The sequence below is a fragment of the Erinaceus europaeus genome, chromosome 12, assembly GCF_950295315.1.
Source record: "Erinaceus europaeus chromosome 12, mEriEur2.1, whole genome shotgun sequence".
Lineage (NCBI taxonomy): Eukaryota > Metazoa > Chordata > Mammalia > Eulipotyphla > Erinaceidae > Erinaceus > Erinaceus europaeus.
Window position 1 is genome coordinate 2,243,373 of NC_080173.1, and position 19,740 is coordinate 2,263,112.

Here is a 19,740-nt window from a genome sequence, read left to right on the forward strand (position 1 = left end):
CAGCACTGATAGCCTGTCTTGCTGTCATTTCTTCTCTGTCTTGGGAGCTTGCAGGGCTGGTAGGGGAGACAGCAAAGCCTTCAGTACTTTATGGGGTTGATTCCCGCAAGACAGAGGCGGGGTGGGTGTGGCGGACTCCGTGTCCACCAGAGCCGAGCGAGCATGTCAGTGTCTCCTTTCACGTCACCAGACACATGGGAACTCCGTCTTCCCAGCCTGTCCCGTGCACTGTATTTGCACTCTCACCCCATCACAGAACCACAGCCACTTGGGGCCAGGCAGTGGCACACCTGGCTGAGCGCACACATCACAGTGCTCAGGGACCCGGGTTCGAGCCCCAGGTCCCCACCTGCAGAGGGAAAGCTTCAGGAGTGGTGAAGCAGGGCTGCAGGTGTCTCTGTCTCTCTCCCACTCTATCTCCCCCTCCCCCCTGATTTCTGGCCGTCTCAATCCAATCATCAATAAAATACAAAGCATCGCACCCATTCAGACAATATGATGCAGCTTGGTTTTATTAGCGGAGGCTCGGGGCCAGGCAACGGGTTGGGGGCGAGGCAGCCCGGCGGCGGCCGCTAGAGGGCACAGCTGCTCTCCACCACGCGGCGGCACCGCACCACCCGCAGGTAGGTCTCGGCCTTGTGTAGGTCCTTCTTGAAGCAGGACAGCAGCCCGTAGTTCTTGAGCACCGCGTCGTCACCACGCAGGTTCGTGTCAAACTTGTCGTAGGTCTGCCTGAGGATCTGCCCGGGCCGGGGGCTGCCATCCTCCAGCTCCTGTGGAAAAAGAGAAAAGGGAGGTGGCCCGGCACTGCCAGCCCCTCCATCCTGCTCCCCGCCCGCCTTACAGTGGTCCAGAGGGCCCGGTCAGTCTCTGGGCAGCGAGGGGCTCGCACAGCGTTCAAGCGCCCCCAGGCCTACGTGGAGGGGTGGGGTGCACCCCTGATGCCCGTCCGTCGCCCTCACCCGCATCAGGGCTTGGATGCCTTCCTCCAAGTCCTTCAGCTTCTCGTAGAAGCGGTCGGAGGTGCCGAGCACCAGGCTGTTGGTGAAGACCCTGCTGAGGAACTGCGCGGGTCCGAGCCAGGACTGGATGAGCAGCAGGGAGAAGCGCAGCAGCTCCACGTCCTGCAGGCGGGGACCCTCAGGATCCTGCTGCCACCCCACCTCCTCCGCCCGCCACCCTGGGACAGTGGTTCCAGGGCCAGGGAGCAGCCGGCACTCCTGTGAGAGGGGGGACTGGCCTCTTCTGCCTCACGGGGTTCCACGCTTCCGGCTTTTCAGGTGGTGAACGAGACAGAGGGAAGGGAGCCGTGGCCACAAAGCTCCCCGGAGAGCGGGGGGCACGCGCTCGACACAGGCACCCTCCCGGGTCCCCCCCGTCTTGCCAGGCCAGGGGCACCTGTGCAGAGGGGGCTGCTCCCTGGCGGGGCCACTCACAGATCTCTGCTGGGCCTCGTCCTTGCCCGTGGGCGCGGGGATGGTCTCCGAGAAGCAGAAGGCAGCCTGGGCGTTCTGGATGGAGTACCTCTGCCCCTCCGGGATGTAGGCGCGCTCCTGGGGGAGAGGGTGCCCACCAGTCCAGGCGGCCGCACCCGCCTCTTCGCGACGAGGCCCCCCGCCCCCTGGTTTGTGTTCACCCAGCAGCGACACCTTCACCCTGCTCAGACACCCTGGACTCCTGGTTTCCTTGTCACCCTGCAGGGCGGGGTGTTTATTCCCTGCTGCCAGCCCCCCCTGCCCCCGGGCTCAGGGCTCTTACAAACTCTTTGTAGGTGTCAGCCGCCAGCTGGTGCAGGTGCTGAGCGCGAAGCACGGCGTTGCCAAACAGGCCAGACAGGGGCATGGCCGGGAAGGCGCCCACCTCCTCAGGCCAGGGCAGGCAGAGCAGGGTGACAGCCAGGAGCACGGGGGTCCGAGGGCCTAGAGGGAGCCGGAGGAGGGGCCGGCCGGGCCGAGGGGATTGGGTCTCCGCCACCGCCCCCGCCCCCGTCCCCGTCCCAGGGTCTTTTCTGCTCCTCTCCACCCCTCCGCCTTGGAGCCAGGGACGGCTGAGAGCTGGTGAGGTGTCCAGGCAGACGGGCACCTTCAGGAGCGTCCCACCATACGCAGCGCTTGCCTCAACTACCCCTCAGGATACACGGAGCCACAGGGCCGTTGGGGTGCTTACCTGAAGCCATCGCACAGGCGAGCTGTCCACGCGGCGAGTCGTCAGGGGAGCCGGGTCCCGGAATCCTGGCACTGGTCTGTGGCGCCCCTTTATACCCGGCCGTGCTCTCTCCGCCTGCCCTCCCCGACCTGCTGTGTACATTTATGCATGGAGGCAGCTGCTGATGGGTAATGGAGGACCTCCTCCTGTCCGCTCTGGGCGTCATGCCCCCCGGCCTGTCCCCCTCCTCCTGTCCGCTCTGGGCATCATGCCCCCCGGCCTGTCCCCCTCCTCCTGTCCGCTCTGGGCGTCATGCTCCCCGGCCTGTCCCCTTCCTCCTGTCCGCTCTGGGCGTCATGCCCCCCCAGCCTGTCCCCCTCCTCCTGTCCGCTCTGGGCGTCATGCCCCCCGGCCTGTCCCCCTCCTCCTGTCTGCTCTGGGCGTCATGCCCCCCGGCCTGTCCCCTTCCCCTCCTGTCCGCTCTGGGCGTCATGCCCCCCGGCCTGTCCCCCTCCTCCTGTCCGCTCTGGGCATCATGCCCCCCGGCCTGTCCCCTTCCTCCTGTCTGCTCTGGGCGTCATGCCCCCCGGCCTATCCCCTTCCCCTCCCCACTGTCACCAGTCCTGGGAGCGGCGTGTGCACAGGGTCTGGGGGGAGACACTGCCGCATCTGTCCTGGGGGGAGACACTGCCGCATCTGGGGACAGTGGTGGAACGGAGCGGCTTGAAGCCAGGCGTGGCGGGGTCTGACTGCGGTGCGGGCCACCTGGGTGAGGGAGCCTGTCTCCAGGGAGGGGCTTCGTCGAGGGCCGCCTCAGCCTCCCCTCACTGTTGTCCCTCTCCTCTCCTCCCTGGTGACTGTGCCCTTCACTGCAAGCACCTAGCCATGCCAGCAGCTGGGGCAACTGGGCACGAGGCGCATGCTGGCCAGCAGGGGGCACAAGCCCCCCACATTGTCTTTCCCTTTCACTGCAAGTGTGGGGGGTCCCCGCTCTGGGCAGAGCAAACGAGCACAGCTCAAGACTTTGCCTCAGCGTCTCGGCCCAGACAACCCCGCCACAGACACAGCACACAGCTGTGTGGGAGATTCCTCCCACGGCCCCAAGTCCCCTGAGGAAGAAGCCTGGAGCCTTCTCTCCCAGCCTTGACCCTGTGGGCACAGCACTCTGAAGGATGATGTATCTAGTCACTGTACTCTCTCTCTTTCTTCTTTTAATTTCGTCACGGGGTTGGGGTTGGGGTTGGGGTTGGGGTTGGGGTGGTGGCGTACTAGTTAAAGGCACATGTTACAGTGCACAAGGACCCAGGTTCAAACCCCTGGTCCCCACTGCAGGGGGAAAGCTTCACAAGTGGTGAAGACACTGCAGGTGTCTCTCTGTCTCTCTCCTTCTCTGTCTCCCCCTTTCTTTCAATTTCTGACTGTCTCTATGAAATAAAGAAAGATAATAACAAATTTAAATTTTCTTCCCATAGGGTTTATCAGGTCGCCAAGAGAACACCTCTGTAGTGTCACGTGCCCTCACAACCACGTTCCCAAGGAGGTGTCACTATCACCCCTTCCACAGAGGGAAGGGCCCGGGGGTGGTCAAGGCCTTGCTCTCCTCATGTCGAGTTGCCCCCAGGCCACGTCTCCAGCGCGGGCTGGAAAGGTGCCGCTCAGCTCTTGTCCTTTCCAGGCCCCTTTTCCACAGGAATCCTGCTCCTGCCCCTGAAGGCCACTGTGCCTGGTTTGTGGTCTCCCTACGAGGTGGCTCATTGTTGGGCATGTTCCAGGTGAGCGGGAGGCAGACAGCACGTCAGGAGGCACCGAGCAGGGCACCGCTCAGTCCGGGAAGGCCGGGACACTGCCCTTGGCTGCCAGGGGTTTGCATGATGTCCTGCCTGGAGCTCACCGCATCAGAGAGCCCCCAGGGAGAAGAGCAGGAAAGAACACATCCCCTCTTCACCGAAACCTTCCCCTGCTGAGTCTAAGAAACTCCAGCTTTTGAATCAGAGGGGAAACAAGCCTTTAGAGAAGTGGTTGGCTGGGCTGGAGAGACAGCACAAGGGTTCTGCAAAACTCTACTGCCTGAGGAAACTCTACTGCCTGAGGAAACTCTACTGCCTGAGGTTCTGGTGTCCCCGCACCACCGAAGCCAGAGCTGAGCAGGGCTCTGGTCTCTCTCTCATTAAAATAAACAATAATAGGGGCTGGCTGGTGGTGCACTTGGTTAAGTGCACATGTTACGATGTGCAAGGACCCTGGTTCAAGCCCCTGGTCTCCACCTGCAGGGGAAAAGCTTTGCAAGTGGTGAAGCAGGGCTGTAAGTCTCTCTGTCCTTCTCTCTGTCTCTCTCTCTCTCCCTCTCTCCCTTCTTGACTTTTGGCTATCTCTATGCAATAAATAAAGATAATAAAAATAAGTATTATGGCATGCTTAACCAGGTGCACCACTGCCTGGCCCCAGGATACATCCCCCTCCCCCCAAATCTGCCATGACAGCCACTGGGTCTTGGGGGACTTTTCTCCAGTCTGTCCCTTTCTGGGTCACCAGTGGGGCAGGCCCGTACCTACTGGCTGCTAGCAGAATGTAGAATTCAGCGCAGACCTGAACTTCCCCTGCAGTGCTGCGAGAGCACTCATTCTGTTTTCCAGCTGCCCTTTGGGGTCAGAGCCCTGGCTATTCCAGACGCAGAGTCCAGGAAAGATAATTCGCTTTAGAAGCTTTGGATGAAGTCCCCATTCTCCCATCAGTTTGGGTTTTCTGATGGACAGCACTTTTGTTGGAAACCTTTCCTACTTTCAGGCTCAACCACCTGGGCATCTTTGATTTTCTCTCTCTCTCTCTCTCTCTTTTTTTTTTTTTTTGCTCAGCTCTGGTTTATGGTAGTGCGGGACTGAACCTGGGAGCTTGGAGCCTCAGGCATGAGAGTCTTTTTGCATAACCATTATGCTGTCTCCCCCACCAAGGTTCTTTGTGGAAGCTCACAGATCCACTCTCTCTCTTTTTTAATTGCCACTAGGCTTGTCGCTTGGGCTTGGTGCTTACATGTTGACTCCGCCACTCCTGTAGCCCTTCTCTCTCCTTCTTCTTCTTCTTCTTCTTATTACCAGAGCACTGCTCAGCTCTGGCTTATGGCGATGCAGGGACTGAGCCTGGGACTTGGGAGCCTCAGGCATGAGAGTCTCTTTGCATAACCATTGTGCTATCTACCCCCCACCCCTGTCCTTATTTATTTTTCTTTACTTGATAGGATAGAGAGAAATTGAGAGAGAATAAGGAAGGAGAGAGAGAGAGAGAGAGATCTGCAGCACTTATTTTACCACTGTGAAACTTCCCTCCTGCAGGTGGGGCGTGGGGCATGGGGCTCAAACCCGGGTCCTTGTGCATGGTAACATGTACACTTAAGCAGTTGCACCACTGCCCAGCCCCCACAGATCCACTCTTGATTGAAAGGTGGACTTCACTGCATGCCAGCTGACTTTTCAGATAGAAAGAGAGACAGAAACAGAGGGAAAGATAGCCAGGTCTGAACATGCATGTCAGAGCAGGCAACCTTTTGCCAGCCTGGAAAGTCACTTTTTTTTGCCTCCAGGGTTATAGCTGGTGCTTGGTGCCTGCACTACAAGTCCACTGTTCCAAGTGGCCATTTTTTTCCCCTTTGTTGTTGTTATTGGATAGGACAGAGAGAAATTGAGAGAGGAGGGAAAGACAGAGAAGGGAGGAGAAAGACACCTGCAGACCTGCTTCACTGCCTGTGAAGCGGTCCCTCTGCATGTGGGGGCCGGGGGTTTGAACCGGGATCCTTGCGCTGGTCCTCCTTGCACTCTGCACTGTGTACTTAACCCGCTGTGCTACCACCCAGCCTAAAAGTCACTTCTTTAAGATCCCTTCCTAAAGAGAACCAGGCTGGGGGTACGATCCACCTGCCAACACCCATGTCTAGTGGGGAAGCAATTACAGGAGCCAGATATCCGGCCTTCTGCTCCCCATAAAGAATTTTGGTCCAGGAGCCAGGTGGTGGCACAACTGCTTGAGCACGTATGTTACAGTGTGCTAGGACCCGGTTTTCCACCTGCAGGGGGAAAGCTTTGCGAGTGGTGAAGCAGGGCTGCAGGTATCTCTCTGTCTCCCCCTCCTCTCAATTTCTGGCTGTCTCTATCCAATAAATAAGTATAAATAACAACAACAACAATAATAATAAATCTTTGGTTCATACTCCCAGAGGGATAAAGAATAGGGAAATTTCCAATGGAGGGGAGGAGATATGGAACTCTGGTGGTGGGAATTGTGTGGAATTATACCCCTCCTATCCCACAATCTTGTCAATCATTATTAAATCACTAATATAAAATAAAATCCCCCTCCTGAGGCTTTATATTTCTGGGGTTTGAGGTAATCTTTTTATTTTAAAATTTTCAGATTAATCAATCAATTAATCAATGATAACAAGAGAGAGGGAGAGAGAACCAGAGCATCACTCTGGACATGGGATGCCAGGGACTGGACTCAGGACTCATGCTGAGGGCTCAGTCCATTGGGCCACTTCCTGGGATGACCTCTTTTTCTCTTTCAATTGTCTTTAAAAAATATTTATTTATTTTATTATTGGATAGGACAGAGAGAAATTGAGTGGGGAAGGGAAAATAGAGACAGAGAGACACCTGCAGTTCTACTTCACCACTCGTGAAGCTTTTCCCTGCAGGTGGGTCTTTTAATTGTTTCATTGGGTTATTCTTTTAAAAGATTGATTGATAGAAAAAGCGTGAAGTCCTGTGTTCTACTCCTGAGCCACCTCCCCCACAGCGATACAACCTTACTTCTTTTTACTTTTCTTCTTGTTTATTGCCACCAGGATTATCAATGGGGCTCCGTACCAGCACTATGAATCCACTGTTCCAAATGACCATTTTCTCCTTTCTATCTTTATCATTTAAAAAATGCTTATTGATTCCCTTTTGTTGCCCTTGTTGTTTTATTGTTGTTGTTATTGATGTCGTCGTTGTTGGATAGGACAGAGAGAAATGGAGAGAGGAGGGGAAGACAGAGAGGGGGAGAGGAAGACAGACACCTGCAGACCTGCTTCACCGCCTGTGAAGCGACTCCCCTGCAGGTGGGGAGCCGGGGGCTCGAACCGGGATCCTTACGCCGGTCCTTGTGCTTCGTGCCACCTGTGTTTAACCTGCTGCGCTACCGCCTGACTCCCCCTTTCTATTTTTATTATTCGATAAGACAGAGAGAAACAGAGAGGACAGAGAGACAGAGAGAGGGATAGAAAGATAGACATCTGCAGATTTGCTTCACCACTTGTGAAGTGAACCTCCTGCAGGTGGGGAGCCGGGGGCTCGAACCCTGGTAGTTTGTTAACTCAGTACACCACCTCCCAGCCCTCCAACCTCATTTCTAGAGTCTGACTTGCCCTGCTCAGAGGGGTGCCCCTGAGGGACTGGAAGCAGCTGTTCCCACTCCCTTCCAGGCCCCTGAAGCCCACACCCCCCTAACACTTTCTGCTCCACCTTCCTTGAGACCAGAGGTTGGGATCGCCGTGGACATGTTCGCTTCCTCTTTGCTCCGGTCAGAAGCCTCAGTGTCAACCCGTTTGTTGGGAGCCCTGTGTGGGGCAGCTTCAGGGAAGATTTGGAACACCTGTCCTGAGTCAGTTTCTGTCCTCGGAAGCGGAGGCTCATTTCCCACTGAGGGCTCTTAGGCTCCAAGGGGAAAATCTGTTCTTTAATGAATCAATTAATTTTTAAAATTGCCACCAGCTATATCACTGGGGCTCAGCTACTGCACTGCACGGTGAATCCATGGATCCTGGTGGCTTTTTAAAAATATATTTTGGGAGTCGGGCTGTAGCGCAGGTGGCGCAAAGCACAAAGACCGGCATAAGGATCCCGGTTCGAACCCCAGCTCCCCACCTGCAGGGGAGTCGCTTTACAGGCGGTGAAGCAGGTCTGCAGGAGTCTATCTTTCTCTCCTCCTCTCTGTCTTCCCCTCCTCTCTCCATTTCTCTCTGTCCTATCCAACAATGACAACAACAATAATAACTACAACAATAAAACAACAAGGGCAACAAAAGGGAATAAATAAATAAAATAAATATTTAAATATATATATATATATATATTTTAGGGGGTTGGGTAATAGCACAGCAGGTTAAATGCACATGACACGAAGCGCAAGGACTGGCGTAAGGATCCTGGTTCGAGCCCCCGGCTCCCCTCCTGCAGGGAAGTCGCTTCACAGGCAATGAAGCAGGTCTGCAGGTGTCTGTCTTTCTCTCCCCTTCTCTGTCTTCCCCTCCTCTCTCCATTTCTCTCTGCCCTTTCCAACAATGCCATCAATAACAACAATAATAACCACAACAATGATAAAGCAAGGACAACAAAAAAGAGAAATATCTGTATTTTAAAATTTTATTTATTTGTTTATTTGTTAGAGAGAAAAACTGAAAGAGGAGGAGGAGGATAGAGTGGGAAAGAAACAGAGAGACCTGCAGCCCCACTTCACTGCTCATGAAGATTCCCCCCTGCAGGTGGGGACCAGGGGCTTGAACCCAGGGCCTTGTGTGCATTGTGATGTGTGCTCTCTGCGGGGTGCACCACCACCTGGCCCCGAGATGTTTGTCCAGGGCCTCTTGGCTCCTAAGTGACAGCCGCCCGGAGCCCCTGCAGAGCTCTTAACAAGCTTCCCATGGAGACAGTGTTGGTGCCAGGCATGGAGAGCACAGATGGGGCAGGGCTGGGATCCGGTCCCCACGCAGAAGCCGCTCAGAGGCCGTTTGCTGAAGGTGGAGGTGGCTGAGTGCCTGCACTTCAGGCCCAGAATGACCCGCAGACACAGGAGAGGCAGCGGCGTCTGTGAACCGAGTCTCGCCGCCTTCCACATTTGCTCTGCATATGTCAGTGGACATGTGTTTGCACTTCCTTTATCTCACCAGACCCCTGCGCGTTGGCTGGAGGCTTCAAGCAAGGAGGGTGGGGCCTGGGGGACAGAGCGGTGGCAGGTGGGCAGTGGTGGCATCACTCCTGTGAGTGGGTGCTGTTTACCTTCGTGGGGGAGCTCTGAACAATGCTCTGTACATGCCAAGCTATAGAAGTGGGCCAGCCGAGAAGCCTCCACTTTGGCACTCGCTCCCTAGCGGGACAGCACCACTGGCGAAGGAGGGGCAGCCACCCAGTCCCTGTGGTGGCGCCTCCGCAGGAAATGGCTGCTCCTTTCTCAGGCCTCATTCTGTTCCCTCGTGTGGATGTCACATTCCTCTTACGGAACTGTAAGGCCTCCCGGGCTAGCTGCTTGCTCTCAGACGCTCACTCTCTGACTTGTTCTCTTGTTCACGCAGCACCCCGTCTGTCTGGATGAGCAGGAGGTTTGCTCTTCCTGGAGTTCACAGCCCACGGGGACAAGAGACATGAGCAAGGAAACGAATAAGTGCAGAAATTTCACACTGTGAGAATTGCCATGGAGGAAACATAAAGTATGGAAAGGAGAGAGTGACCCTGGGGAAAGTGAGCATTGGCAGCTGGCGCCCAGCCTGGGAGCCCAAGTTTCTGCTGAGTGGACTGAGTGGAACAAGGACAAGACTGAGGAGAGGGCCCGGGAGAGAGCGCGGCCTGTCAGGCCGCCAGCCGGAAGCTGCAGGTTCAGCCTCTGGCACTGCCGTGTGCAGGAGCTGAGCAGACGCCTGTCCTCTCTCATCCTCTCACACGATGAATAAATACATCACTTAAAAGAGAGACTGACTAGAAATGACAACGCAGACTGTGTGGTAGCTTGGTGTCCTCCTCTAGTAACCTTGATTAAAATAATATATAAGTAGGGGGCCGGGTGATAGCACAGCACATTAAGTGCATGTGGCGCAAAACACAAGGACCGGCGTAAGGATCCCAGTTTGAGCCCCCGGCTCCCCACCTGCAGGGGAGTCACTTCACAGGTGGTGAAGCAGGTCTGCAGGTGTCTGTCTTTCTCTCCCCCTCCTCTCTCCATTTCTCTCTGTCCTATCCAACAATAACAGTAATAACAATAATGACAAGGGCAAAAAAAAGGGAAAAAATGGCCTCCAGGAGCAGTGGATTTGTGGTGCAGGCACTGCGCTCCAGCGATAACCCTGGAAACAAAAACAAAAAGAAACAAAGAAAAACCCACAATAATAATATATAAGTAATTATCGGAGCTTTCATTGGACAGTGGACAGTCGTGCACACACAGACATCTGAAGACAGCAGACAAGGCAGGAACACAGGTGCTGGTTTAAGTACACACAAATGTTCCACAGGGACTTGAATTTGCAGAACCTGAACCTCAAGTGGAGCCTCATAAGCGTCCCCCCATTCCTGCCACGGGAGAAGTACCACTAGGTCCGAGGGAAGGGCATTCCTGGAGGCTGACGGGCAGATCTGCACTCCGGAAGCTGCAGGTTCAATCCCCAGCACCACCTGATGCCAGAGCTGAATGATGCCCTGCTTGCTCTCTCTCCCTCCCTCTCTCTCTCCCTCCCTCCCCCTCTCTCTCTCTCATAAAAATATGTATTTTTTCCAAAGAAAAACATCTTTAAATTTGAAAATTGCATTAGTATTTATCTAAATGTATGTTTAATGAACTACACTCTGAATTCAGGAATTAATGCTTATTAATCTTTGTCCTCTGTGAAATCACCCAGAGGTAGAGGCTTCTGGGTTCAGAGGGTAGCAGAGGTCTCCGTGGGGGCAGGGAGGGGCTGTTGTGTTTGCCAGTGAGTCAGCAGCAGGGCCTGAGGGGTGGGCTGCAGAGTGTGGCCCTGAACCCGGGGGGTGAGGCCCTGAGAAGCCTGGGCAGACCTCGTCCTGGCCTTCCTCAGCCAGGGTGGCCTCTGAGGCCACTCAGAGAACACAGACTCTTGCTAAGCGACAAACGCTACCTATAGGGACGTCCAAACAATAGCAATTTTCTTTGGGGAGGGGGGGTTGTTTTGTTTTGTCTTGTCTCATCACCTCTGATTCTGCTGGAAAAACACCCGGAGCCTGGGGTTAGCAGCACCTGCAGAGCAGGCCGGAAGTCAAACTACAGCAGAGGAGGAACCAGCCTGGGCCCCAAGAGACCAAGTGGATTCCCCCCAGTGGGCAGTGGGGCATGGGCCCACCAAGGGGCCTCAGGGGTGCATTCTGGGGCAGGGGGCTGGGGGGGAGAGGGGCTGAGCAACTGCTCAGGGCTGGAGCCGTGGGAGGAAGGCCCAGTAACTGGCTCCGTGACTTGGCCCAAGGTGGGAGCAGGACGGGGGCCTTGGGCCTCCAGACTTGTGAAGCATGGACAGAGGCCCTTTGGAAATGGCTGGAGTTGTCCCAGGATTCTCTTCCTGCTGGGTCTCCTCTGTCTTCTCTTCCTGCTCTGCTCGCAGCCTCAGAGCTCTTGAGAGGCAGCTGATGCAGTGGAAAGAATGCTGGGTTTGGAGTCAGGAGGTCTGTGTGTGGGTTTTGGGTCAATTATGGTAATTTCCTGAGGCCTCAATTTCCATGCCAGTGCAGTGAGAGTCATGGCGCCTTGCCCAGGGTGCAGGATAATGTAAGTGAACTTGAAGTGCCTGGGGGTGTCACACTGGCATCATTTATTGACGGCGTACAAGTGTCTTGGGGACCAGCGGGAGACCTGGGCTCGTGCTACGTCCTGCTCATGGTACTCATACACATCTGTACTCATAGTGGGATCAGAGAACCAGATACCAAAAGCAAACACTACAGGGTAATTTTCCTTCAAAACAACATCTGCTCAACTTCCTTCCCTCAGACAAATTCTGTGACTCCTATTTCACAGATAAAGCAGCTGAGAGGGGGACATTCCCTGGCCCCTCCATCAGCACTGCCTCTCCTCAGTGTGAGCCCCTAAAACAGGAAAACGCACCAGGGAGGGCATCTAGGTGTCCTGGACGACGACACAGACCTCACTGCTCAGAGGGCTCTCTGCCAGTGACAGCCCCTGGGGTGGGGGGCTCACTTCTTTTTCCCCTCCAGGGTTATCGCTGGGGCTTGGTGCTGGCACTGTGAATCCACTGCTCCTGTGGTCATTTTCCCCATATTGTTGGATAGGACAGAGAGAAATGGAGAGAGGAAGGGAGATAGAGGGGGAGAGAGAAAGACAGACACCTGCAGACCTGCTTCACTGCTTGTGAAGCTTCCTTCCTGCAGGTGGGGAGCCGGGGGCTCGAACCCAGATCCTTGTGTGGGTCCTTGCGCTTAGCACTACGTGCACTTAACTGGGTGCAACACTGCCCGGCCCCCTGCCAGTGACACTTCAAGGAGTTCGCAGAAGTTCTGTTATTCAGAGATGATAAGCAGTCTTTCCGTAAAGCCAGGCCTGTCCCCACCCAGGGCAGCCCAAGCTTGGGGAGACCCTGCTGGGGGGGGGGGTTGGGGGAAGTTACGCTCCCCTCCTCCCTCCTCAGGCCACTCAGGGTCCCTGGTGGAGGTAAGAGACCAGAATTAGCGCCACTATGCAAAGCAGCAGGAGAGGAAGGGCTCCAGTTCAGTGGAGGCAGATACCAAAACAAGGTGGTTCCCTAGGGCAGCCCAGAGACCAGGAAGGAGCAGGGCCCAGCTAGCTCCCAGCCTGGCCCTGGGTGGGCCGCGCGGAGGGCTCAGCTGCCCGGGCTGCTGCTTCAGTTCACGCTGCTCTCAAAGGCCCACTGGCTTGTCTCCGTCCTTCAGTTAAGTCTGCGGCCCCTGAACTCAGACCATGGCTAGCAAAGACGGACATAAGGGGGAGTGGAGCCGGGCTGTTGGCGCAGACTTGTGGTGCTTATGTTCCCAGCTGACAGCCCGGCACTGGATCTGCAGGGACCATTTTGTGGGGATGCTTGGACCCTCTGGCATGAAACTTAGAAAGTCTGTGGTGGCCACCTAAGGACCCACCCTTGAAATTTACACCACAAAGCCCCCCCCCCCCAGGAGTCTTTTGTGTGGCTCTGGGTCAAAGCTGGAGAGGTTTTCTGGGCCGTGTGTGGTGGAGCAAGAGGAACCGAACCCCTGCCAGCAGGGACCCCCCAGTGTAAGTGAAGAGCGAGGCCAGCGTGGGCAGGAAAGGCACAGCCGCCAGAGCTGCAGACAGAATTTCCAAGTGCACCTGAGGTGCTCTGGGAGGGCTTCCTGCAGGAGGAGGAAGGGCAGCTGGCTCGGGATGCACCCGTGGGAGATAGGAAGCCACCTCGGGGCTCAGACACCGGTTCTGAAGCCTGCTTGTTAGCTCAAGGGAATGCAGGAGCAGAGTCCAGTTAGGAGGATTTCAGAGCAAGGCCCAGTGAGCCTGGGAGAGGTGTGCAGACTCAGGGCGCTCACCCAGGCCTCGGGCCCCAACCCTGTGTGTGCACAGTCCTGTGTGTGGTTTCTCAGGATACATCATTTATTCCAAGGAGCAACAGGCTCCACCAGGAGCTCCACGCACGGGGCAGGAGAAGGCGGGAGAGGGAGGGGAGCTCTGAGCGCCCTCACCCACCTATGGCCAAGTGGGGCTGGGCACGTCCTTCCGGGCTCGGAGCCTGGCCCGAGGTTCCACTCAAGTCTCTGCCTTCCCTGTCGTGAACATGGGCTAGATCCATGCCCGGCACCCCCAGAAGGCTAGCTCCAGTCTGTTCCTGGACCACCCTGCTCCCGCTCGCTGCCCATGGCCTGGCCTTCCCCCTCAGTCCCTTGGACGAGAGTCAGGAGCAGGCCGGGCAGGCGGGTCTGGAGGGTCAGCTTCGGAGGCCGAAGTGGGTCCAGGAGGAAGAGCCGGTCTGAGAGCCAGGCGGCCCAGAAGCGGTCAGCGAGGGCCCAGCGGGCCGTGTCCGGGGTGCAGGCTGGGCCGGCCCCTCACTCCCGGCTGGGGTGCTCACCGACGGACCACTTCACCTCCCCGGTCCGAAGAGTCACGATGTCCTCGTAGGTGGCCGTCTGGTCAATGTCCAGGCCCTGGAGACAAGGAACAGCGCTCAGACGCCGCCACTCCCCAGACACACCTCAGACGGCAGTCACCAAGTGTCCCCCGCCCCTTACCTCGTAGGTGTGGTCCTCCTCCATTCCAGACTTGCTGTCATCCTGCCAGGGAGAAGGACAGAAAGACTGTTAGCTTCCCTACCTCGTCCACCGCTGGGCCGGCCTGGGAGGGCCACGGAGAGTCGGCCTGGACTGAGGGGGGCCGGGTCAAGGGCCAGGGGTCAGGGGCGAATCTCAGGCCAGGGGGCCTCTGGGGGTCGCCGCCCACGTCTGGCCTCCCCGGGGGACAGGCCCTCGCCCGCCCGCCCGCCCTCCCGCCCGCCCGCGTCACCTTGTCCAGCAGCAGGAAGACAGGCACGACAATGAAGAGGATGATGAGCAGGGTCTGGATCATGATGATACCGTCCTTGAGCGTGTTCCGGCGTTTCAGCTGCTCTAAGGTGCTGAAGCCTGGGGGCGGGGGCTCACGTCAGGCCGGGCCCCTCGGGACACCGTGGCCACGGGCTGGGGTGCGGGTGGCCCCGTGAACACGCCCCGCCCGAGACCCCATGCCCCGGCTAGCCGCCGGCAGGGCCTCCACGCACCCATGACACGCAACTCAGTGCCGCAGCCGTGCTGCCTCTGTGACTGGGGGCACTCCTGCTGGCAGATGTAGATGCCACTGTCCTGGGACTGGATGCCGTGGATGGTCAGCGTGTTGTTCACAGACTGGGCGATGCGGCCCTTCTCCAGCTGCACCGGCCTGGGCTCCTGGTCGGCCGTCTGCTTCCACAGCCACGTGATGATGCCCTGCTTCTCCGCCAGACACTCGATGGCCACGTCGGAGCCCCGCTTCTTGGCCATGAACCGTGGCCTCTGCCGTATCCGGGAACAAGCAGTCCCTGTGGGGGCCACGGCCACAGTCAACACGCCCTCCCCAGCTGTCAGATGACCCTGCTACTCAGGGCCCAGCCTGTCAGAGGTGTGGGGAGCCCAGCCCCGTGAGAGGACACATTTCAAACCACTAGACCTGCCCCTCCTGCCTGGCTGCCTCCACCTCCCCCTGCGTCTTCCCTTAGAAGGATCTAGAGCTTCCCAGCTGCCCCGGGCCTGTCACAACAGCCTCCCTGCCTCACCCCCGCCTGACTAGCCTGTGGCCCCAGCTCTCCTTGAGTGGGCTAGCCTGTCCCCTCTGGCTGTTCCCCCACCTCACAGGCAGGCCCCAAGGGATGAAGGTCAAGTTTCTGTGCTGGCAGTGAGGCCTTCTCCCTGCTCTGCCTTTCTTTCTTTCTTTCTTTCTTTCTTTCTTTCTTTCTCTCTCTCTCTCTCTCTCTCTCTCTCTCTCTCTCTCAGCATTACTCAGCTCTGGCTTATGGCAGTGCAGGGAACTGAACCTGGGACATCAGACACCAGAGCCTCAGGTGTGAGAGTTTCTTTGCTGAATCATTACGCTATCTCCCCCTGCTGCTCTGTCCACCTCCTGTGTGGCCCTGCTCCAGAACCATCCTTCCACTCCCATCTAGAACCTTCCCCCAGCCCACTTGCTCCAAGAAACCTCCCTCCTGCCTCGCTCCCGGAGAGCGCCCCCCTGGGATCGCTGAGCCCTCACAGCCTGTCAGGGGCATGGACATCATAAAGCTCCTTCCTGTGGCTCCCACCCCCGGCACTGGGCTTAGCTCTGGGACCACTGAGACTGAGAGAGGCACGTTTAGGTCCTTCCTTTCTTGGCCTTTGGTGCGGCTGCCCAGGCAGGCACAGACCCACTTGCCCCAAGAGTGCCGGGCGGCAGCGCCCACCTGCAGAATTCTGGAGCAGCTGGTCTTTGGCTGCGGGATCCTGGTGCCATTTGCTGACTTCAGCTGCGGGCACCGGCTCACCTGCAGGGTGGAAGGAAGTAGGAGGGGCTGGGTCAGGGCCTCTCCGCTCATGCCGCCGCCCCACCCCTGCACACCCTGCACACTTTCAGACACACTTCCTCCTCCCAGGACACCTAAGACCCCCTGGCTCTCCCCACACCTCCCTCTCTCCCTCCTCCCCAGCCATGAGGAAACAGGAGTGGGGCAGATCTGCTTCCCAAAGCCACGTCTGCCTTTGGTAGAACCTGGGAGAGACGCCCCGGAAGTGGAGGGAGGCACAGACAGCTGGGTGGGTTTTCCCACCCCCTAGCTGTAAGGCCGTCTGTACCAGGACGGTCCCAGGGCCTCTTCCCACCTCCCCCTACACAGTGGCCTCAGGACCTGGGGGTGTCATGTATGCCTCATTCTTTCCTCCGGGGCCTGCTCTGCCCCATCACAGCCACAAACACTCATGCCTATCAGCGTGGCAAGACCCCCAGGCCCCCGGCAGTCGGAGGGAGAATCAGGAGGCAGAAGCTGAAGAGAGACAGGAAGGGAGGCTGGGCGGTCGCATAACCCGGTTAAGCACACAGAGTACTCAGCACAAGGACCCACACAAAGATCCTGGTTTGAGTCCCCAGTTCACAAGTGGTGAAGCAGGTCTGCAGGTGTCTCTTTCTCTCTCCCTCTCTATCTTCCTCTCCCCTCTCAATTTCTCTCTGTCCTATCCAATAAAATAGAAAAAAAAAGGCCGCCAGGAGCAGTGGATTTGTAGTGCTGGCACCGAACCCCAACGATAACCCTGGAGGCCAAATGAGAGAGAGAGAAAGAGAGAGAGAGAGAGGGAGAGGGAAAGAGAGGGAGAGAGGCTGGAAACAGAGGTGACAGAGGGCAGGGGCAGACCTTTGCTTTGGGGTGGGGCTGTACCTGTGAGCACCAGCAGCAGCACCAGCCAGCTGGGCACGGGGGACAGCTGCAGCCAGCCTGCCATGGTCGCCACTCCTTCTCAGACCCCGACCCAGTGACAGTGCCGACGCCGGTGGAGGAGGCTGCGGACAACGTGTGATGGCCTGGAGTGTAGCCGGTGGCTCCCGCCCGCCTCTTCCTCACTGGCCTCTTCCTGCCATGCAAATGGGGGCCCAGGGGAGGCACCCACTCTCAGGGGACCCTGTGGGAGGGAGGGCTCTCTTGTCAGCTGGGCTCCGAGGCCGTCCACCCGCGACCAGGCCCATGGCAGATGCCCGGGAGGAGGAACCTCTGCTTTCCATCTTGCGCACCCCCCCTGCCCCCGTGGCCCTGCGCTGGCCCCCCACCCCCACCCCTGTATTCCCAAGCACTCGTTCTGGCCAAGCGGCCGTGGCCTCTGACCTGCACCAGAGGAGCAGAGGAGCGCCTGAGAAGGCTGGCGAGACTGCCGGGGTAGCACTAGGCCACTGCGGGGGCCGTGAAGACCTTCTGACTTTGGGCAGACAGCCATGATGAGCATTGACTCTGGGGTCAGAGGGTCACCGAGGCCCCTGAACAAGAGTGGGGCAGCCACTTGGGAGAAGATTTGCTCTGGCCTGTGCAAAAGACCTCTCTCCCCATTGGCAGGAGAGCTTGGTGGGCACTGCTCAAGTATGTGGGCTGAAGAGAGGATGACTTAGAGAAGCCCCTCACTCAGCTGCCAGGGCCACCAGTGACATCTACAGCTCTGGCTCCTCCCTCCCTCCCTCCCTTCTTCCTTCCTTTCTTTCTTTTTTTAAATTTTTTTTATATTTATTTTATTTATTTATTCCCTTTTGTTGCCCTTGTTGTTTTATTGTTGTAGTTATTATTGTTGTTGTCGTTGTTGTTGGATAGGACAGAGAGAAATGGAGAGAGGAGGGGAAGACAGAGAGGAGGAGAGAAAGACAGACACCTGCAGACCTGCTGCACCGCCTGGGAAGCGACTCCCCTGCAGGTGGGGAGCCGGGGTTCGAACCGGGATCCTTATGCTGGTCCTTGTGCTTTGCGCCACCTGCGCTTAGCCCACTGCGCCACAGCCCGACTCCCCTTCCTTCCTTTCTTTATCTTATCTTATTTATTTATTATTGGATAGAGACAGAGAGAAATTGAGAGGGGAGGGGAGACAGAGAGAGACAGAGAGACACCGGCAGACCTGCTTCTCTGCTTGTGAAGCTTCCCCCCTGCAGGTGGGGGCCCCAGGCTTGAACCTGGGTCCTTGAACACTGAAATGTGAGCGTTTAGCCAGGTGCGCCACCGTCCGGCCACTACAGCTCAGGGTTCTCGCGCAGGGACAGGAGGGCAGTGTGGAGGAACTCCCAGGGTCTAAAGCTGAAAGACACTTTGGTTTTAAATTATTTGTTATTACTTTTACTATGGTTTTTATTTTTTATTTCTTTGTCATCACCCAGGTTTTATTGCTTCTAGCTTACTTTTTATTTACTTTTTTTTTCAGGTAGAAAAAAAGAGACGTGGTCTGGCGCTAGCACAGCGGGTTAAGTGCACATGGTGCAAAGTGCAAGGACAGGCATAAAGATCCTGGTTCAAGCCCCCAGCTCCTCACCTGTAGGGGGGGTCGCTTCACGGGCGGTGAAGCAGGTCTGCAGGTGTCTGTCTTTTTCTTCTCCTCTCTGTCTTCCCCTCCTCTCTCCATTTCTCTCTGTCCCATCCAAGAACGCTGACATCAATAACAACAATAATAACTACAATAAAACAACAAGGGCAAACAAAAGGGAATAAATAAATAAATATTTAAAAAAGAGTTAAAAAGAAGATCCTCTGTCATCATAAACTTTACTTTGGGGAGTCGGGCGGTAGTGCAGTGGGTTAAACGCAGGTGGTGCAAAGCGCAAGGACCGGCATAAGGATCCCAGTTCGAGCCCCCGGCTCCCCACCTGCAGGGGAGTCGCTTCACAGGCGGTGAAGCAGGTCTGCAGGTGTCTGTCTTTCTCTCCCCCTCTCTGTCTTCCCCTCCTCTCTCCATTTCTCTCTGTCCTATCCAACAACAACAATAATAACAACAATAATAACCACCACAACGATAGGGCAACAAAAAGGGGAAAAAATAGCCTCCAGGAGTAGTGGATTTATGGTGCAGGCACTGAGCCCCAGCAATAACCCTGGAGGCAAAAATAAAAGAGAGAGAGAGAGAGTAGGAGAGGGAGAAAGAACGGCCTCATAGCACCCAAGCTTCCTCCTGTGCACTGGCAATCTGGCTCGAGCCTGGGTCCTTCACATAACAAAGCAGATGCCGTATCCAGGTGGGCTCTCTCCTAGCCCATGCTGAGCTGTGTCTACTCCTCTTCTTCATTTACTGGATAGACAGAGAGAAATTGAGAGGGAAGGAGGAGGGAGAAAGGGAGAAAGACAGAGAGACACCTGTAGCCCTGCTTCACCATCCGTGAAGCTTTCCTCCTGCAGGTGGGGCCTGGGGCTTGAAGCTGGATCCTTGAGCACTGTAACCTGTGCCCTCCACCAGGTGCACCTCCACGCAGTTCCAACCTTTCCGTCTCCCACAGTCTCCTGCCTCCTGCCTGCCCCTTTTCTCCTGACCCTTAGGAGGGGAAAAAGCAGCTGAATCTTGCGTGTCCTGTGCTGTCTCACTCTCCCTACCACACTCCAGTGTTTAAACAACCAGTACTCTCGGGGGGGGGGGTTATGGGGGTTTAGGGAGACGTGGACCCACCTCTCCAGCCAGGGTTGGTGGTGAAGGTAGGCAGGGGTCTGGGGGGCTGTGCCTTCAGTTCTAGCACTGTAATGACATAATGACATGGTGGGGTTGCCACCCCAGGACCAGAGCTGTGGAGAGCAAGGCTGGGATGGGTCGGGTCTCATCCACGGAACAGCTTATCCTTGGGCAGTCCCAGATGTTCTCATGG

The 19,740-nt window shown here is 56.7% G+C and overlaps 2 protein-coding genes across 3 annotated transcripts; both read right to left on the reverse strand.

Moving 5' to 3' along the window:
- Positions 1–572: 572 nt before the first annotated feature.
- On the reverse strand, positions 573–2,176 carry GH1 (growth hormone 1). Its single transcript, NM_001323333.1, is given in 5 exon segments — positions 573–773; positions 963–1,124; positions 1,437–1,553; positions 1,759–1,919; positions 2,167–2,176. Coding segments are annotated over 5 exon segments (651 nt in total).
- An 11,298-nt stretch (positions 2,177–13,474) lies between these two features.
- On the reverse strand, positions 13,475–17,104 carry CD79B (CD79b molecule). 2 transcript variants are annotated; one of them, XM_060202556.1, is made up of 6 exons: positions 16,805–17,094; positions 15,839–15,919; positions 14,648–14,944; positions 14,395–14,513; positions 14,124–14,165; positions 13,475–14,039 (listed from the first exon to the last, which is right to left on the reverse strand). In XM_060202556.1, exons 1-6 carry the CDS (start codon positions 16,866–16,868, stop codon positions 13,941–13,943), a joined length of 702 nt encoding a protein of 233 aa, XP_060058539.1. In that variant the 5' UTR covers positions 16,869–17,094; the 3' UTR covers positions 13,475–13,940. The 2 variants fall into 2 exon arrangements, with proteins under 2 accessions (XP_060058539.1, XP_016045715.1); XM_016190229.2 differs by lacking the exon at positions 15,839–15,919 and having other exon boundaries at positions 16,805–17,104.
- Between the last annotated feature and the right edge of the window lie 2,636 nt (positions 17,105–19,740).

Bases quoted from the DNA above. Each gene is read 5' to 3' on its own strand.
- CD79B (XM_060202556.1), bottom strand. From the start codon at position 16,868: ATGGCAGGCTGGCTGCAGCTGTCCCCCGTGCCCAGCTGGCTGGTGCTG. The intron at 15,920-16,804 runs GTACAGCCCCAC...TCCACCCTGCAG, and splicing joins GCTGCTGCTGGTGCTCACAG to GTGAGCCGGTGCCCGCAGCT. The intron at 14,945-15,838 runs GTGGGCGCTGCC...TGGCCCCCACAG, and splicing joins GCTGCTCCAGAATTCTGCAG to GGACTGCTTGTTCCCGGATA.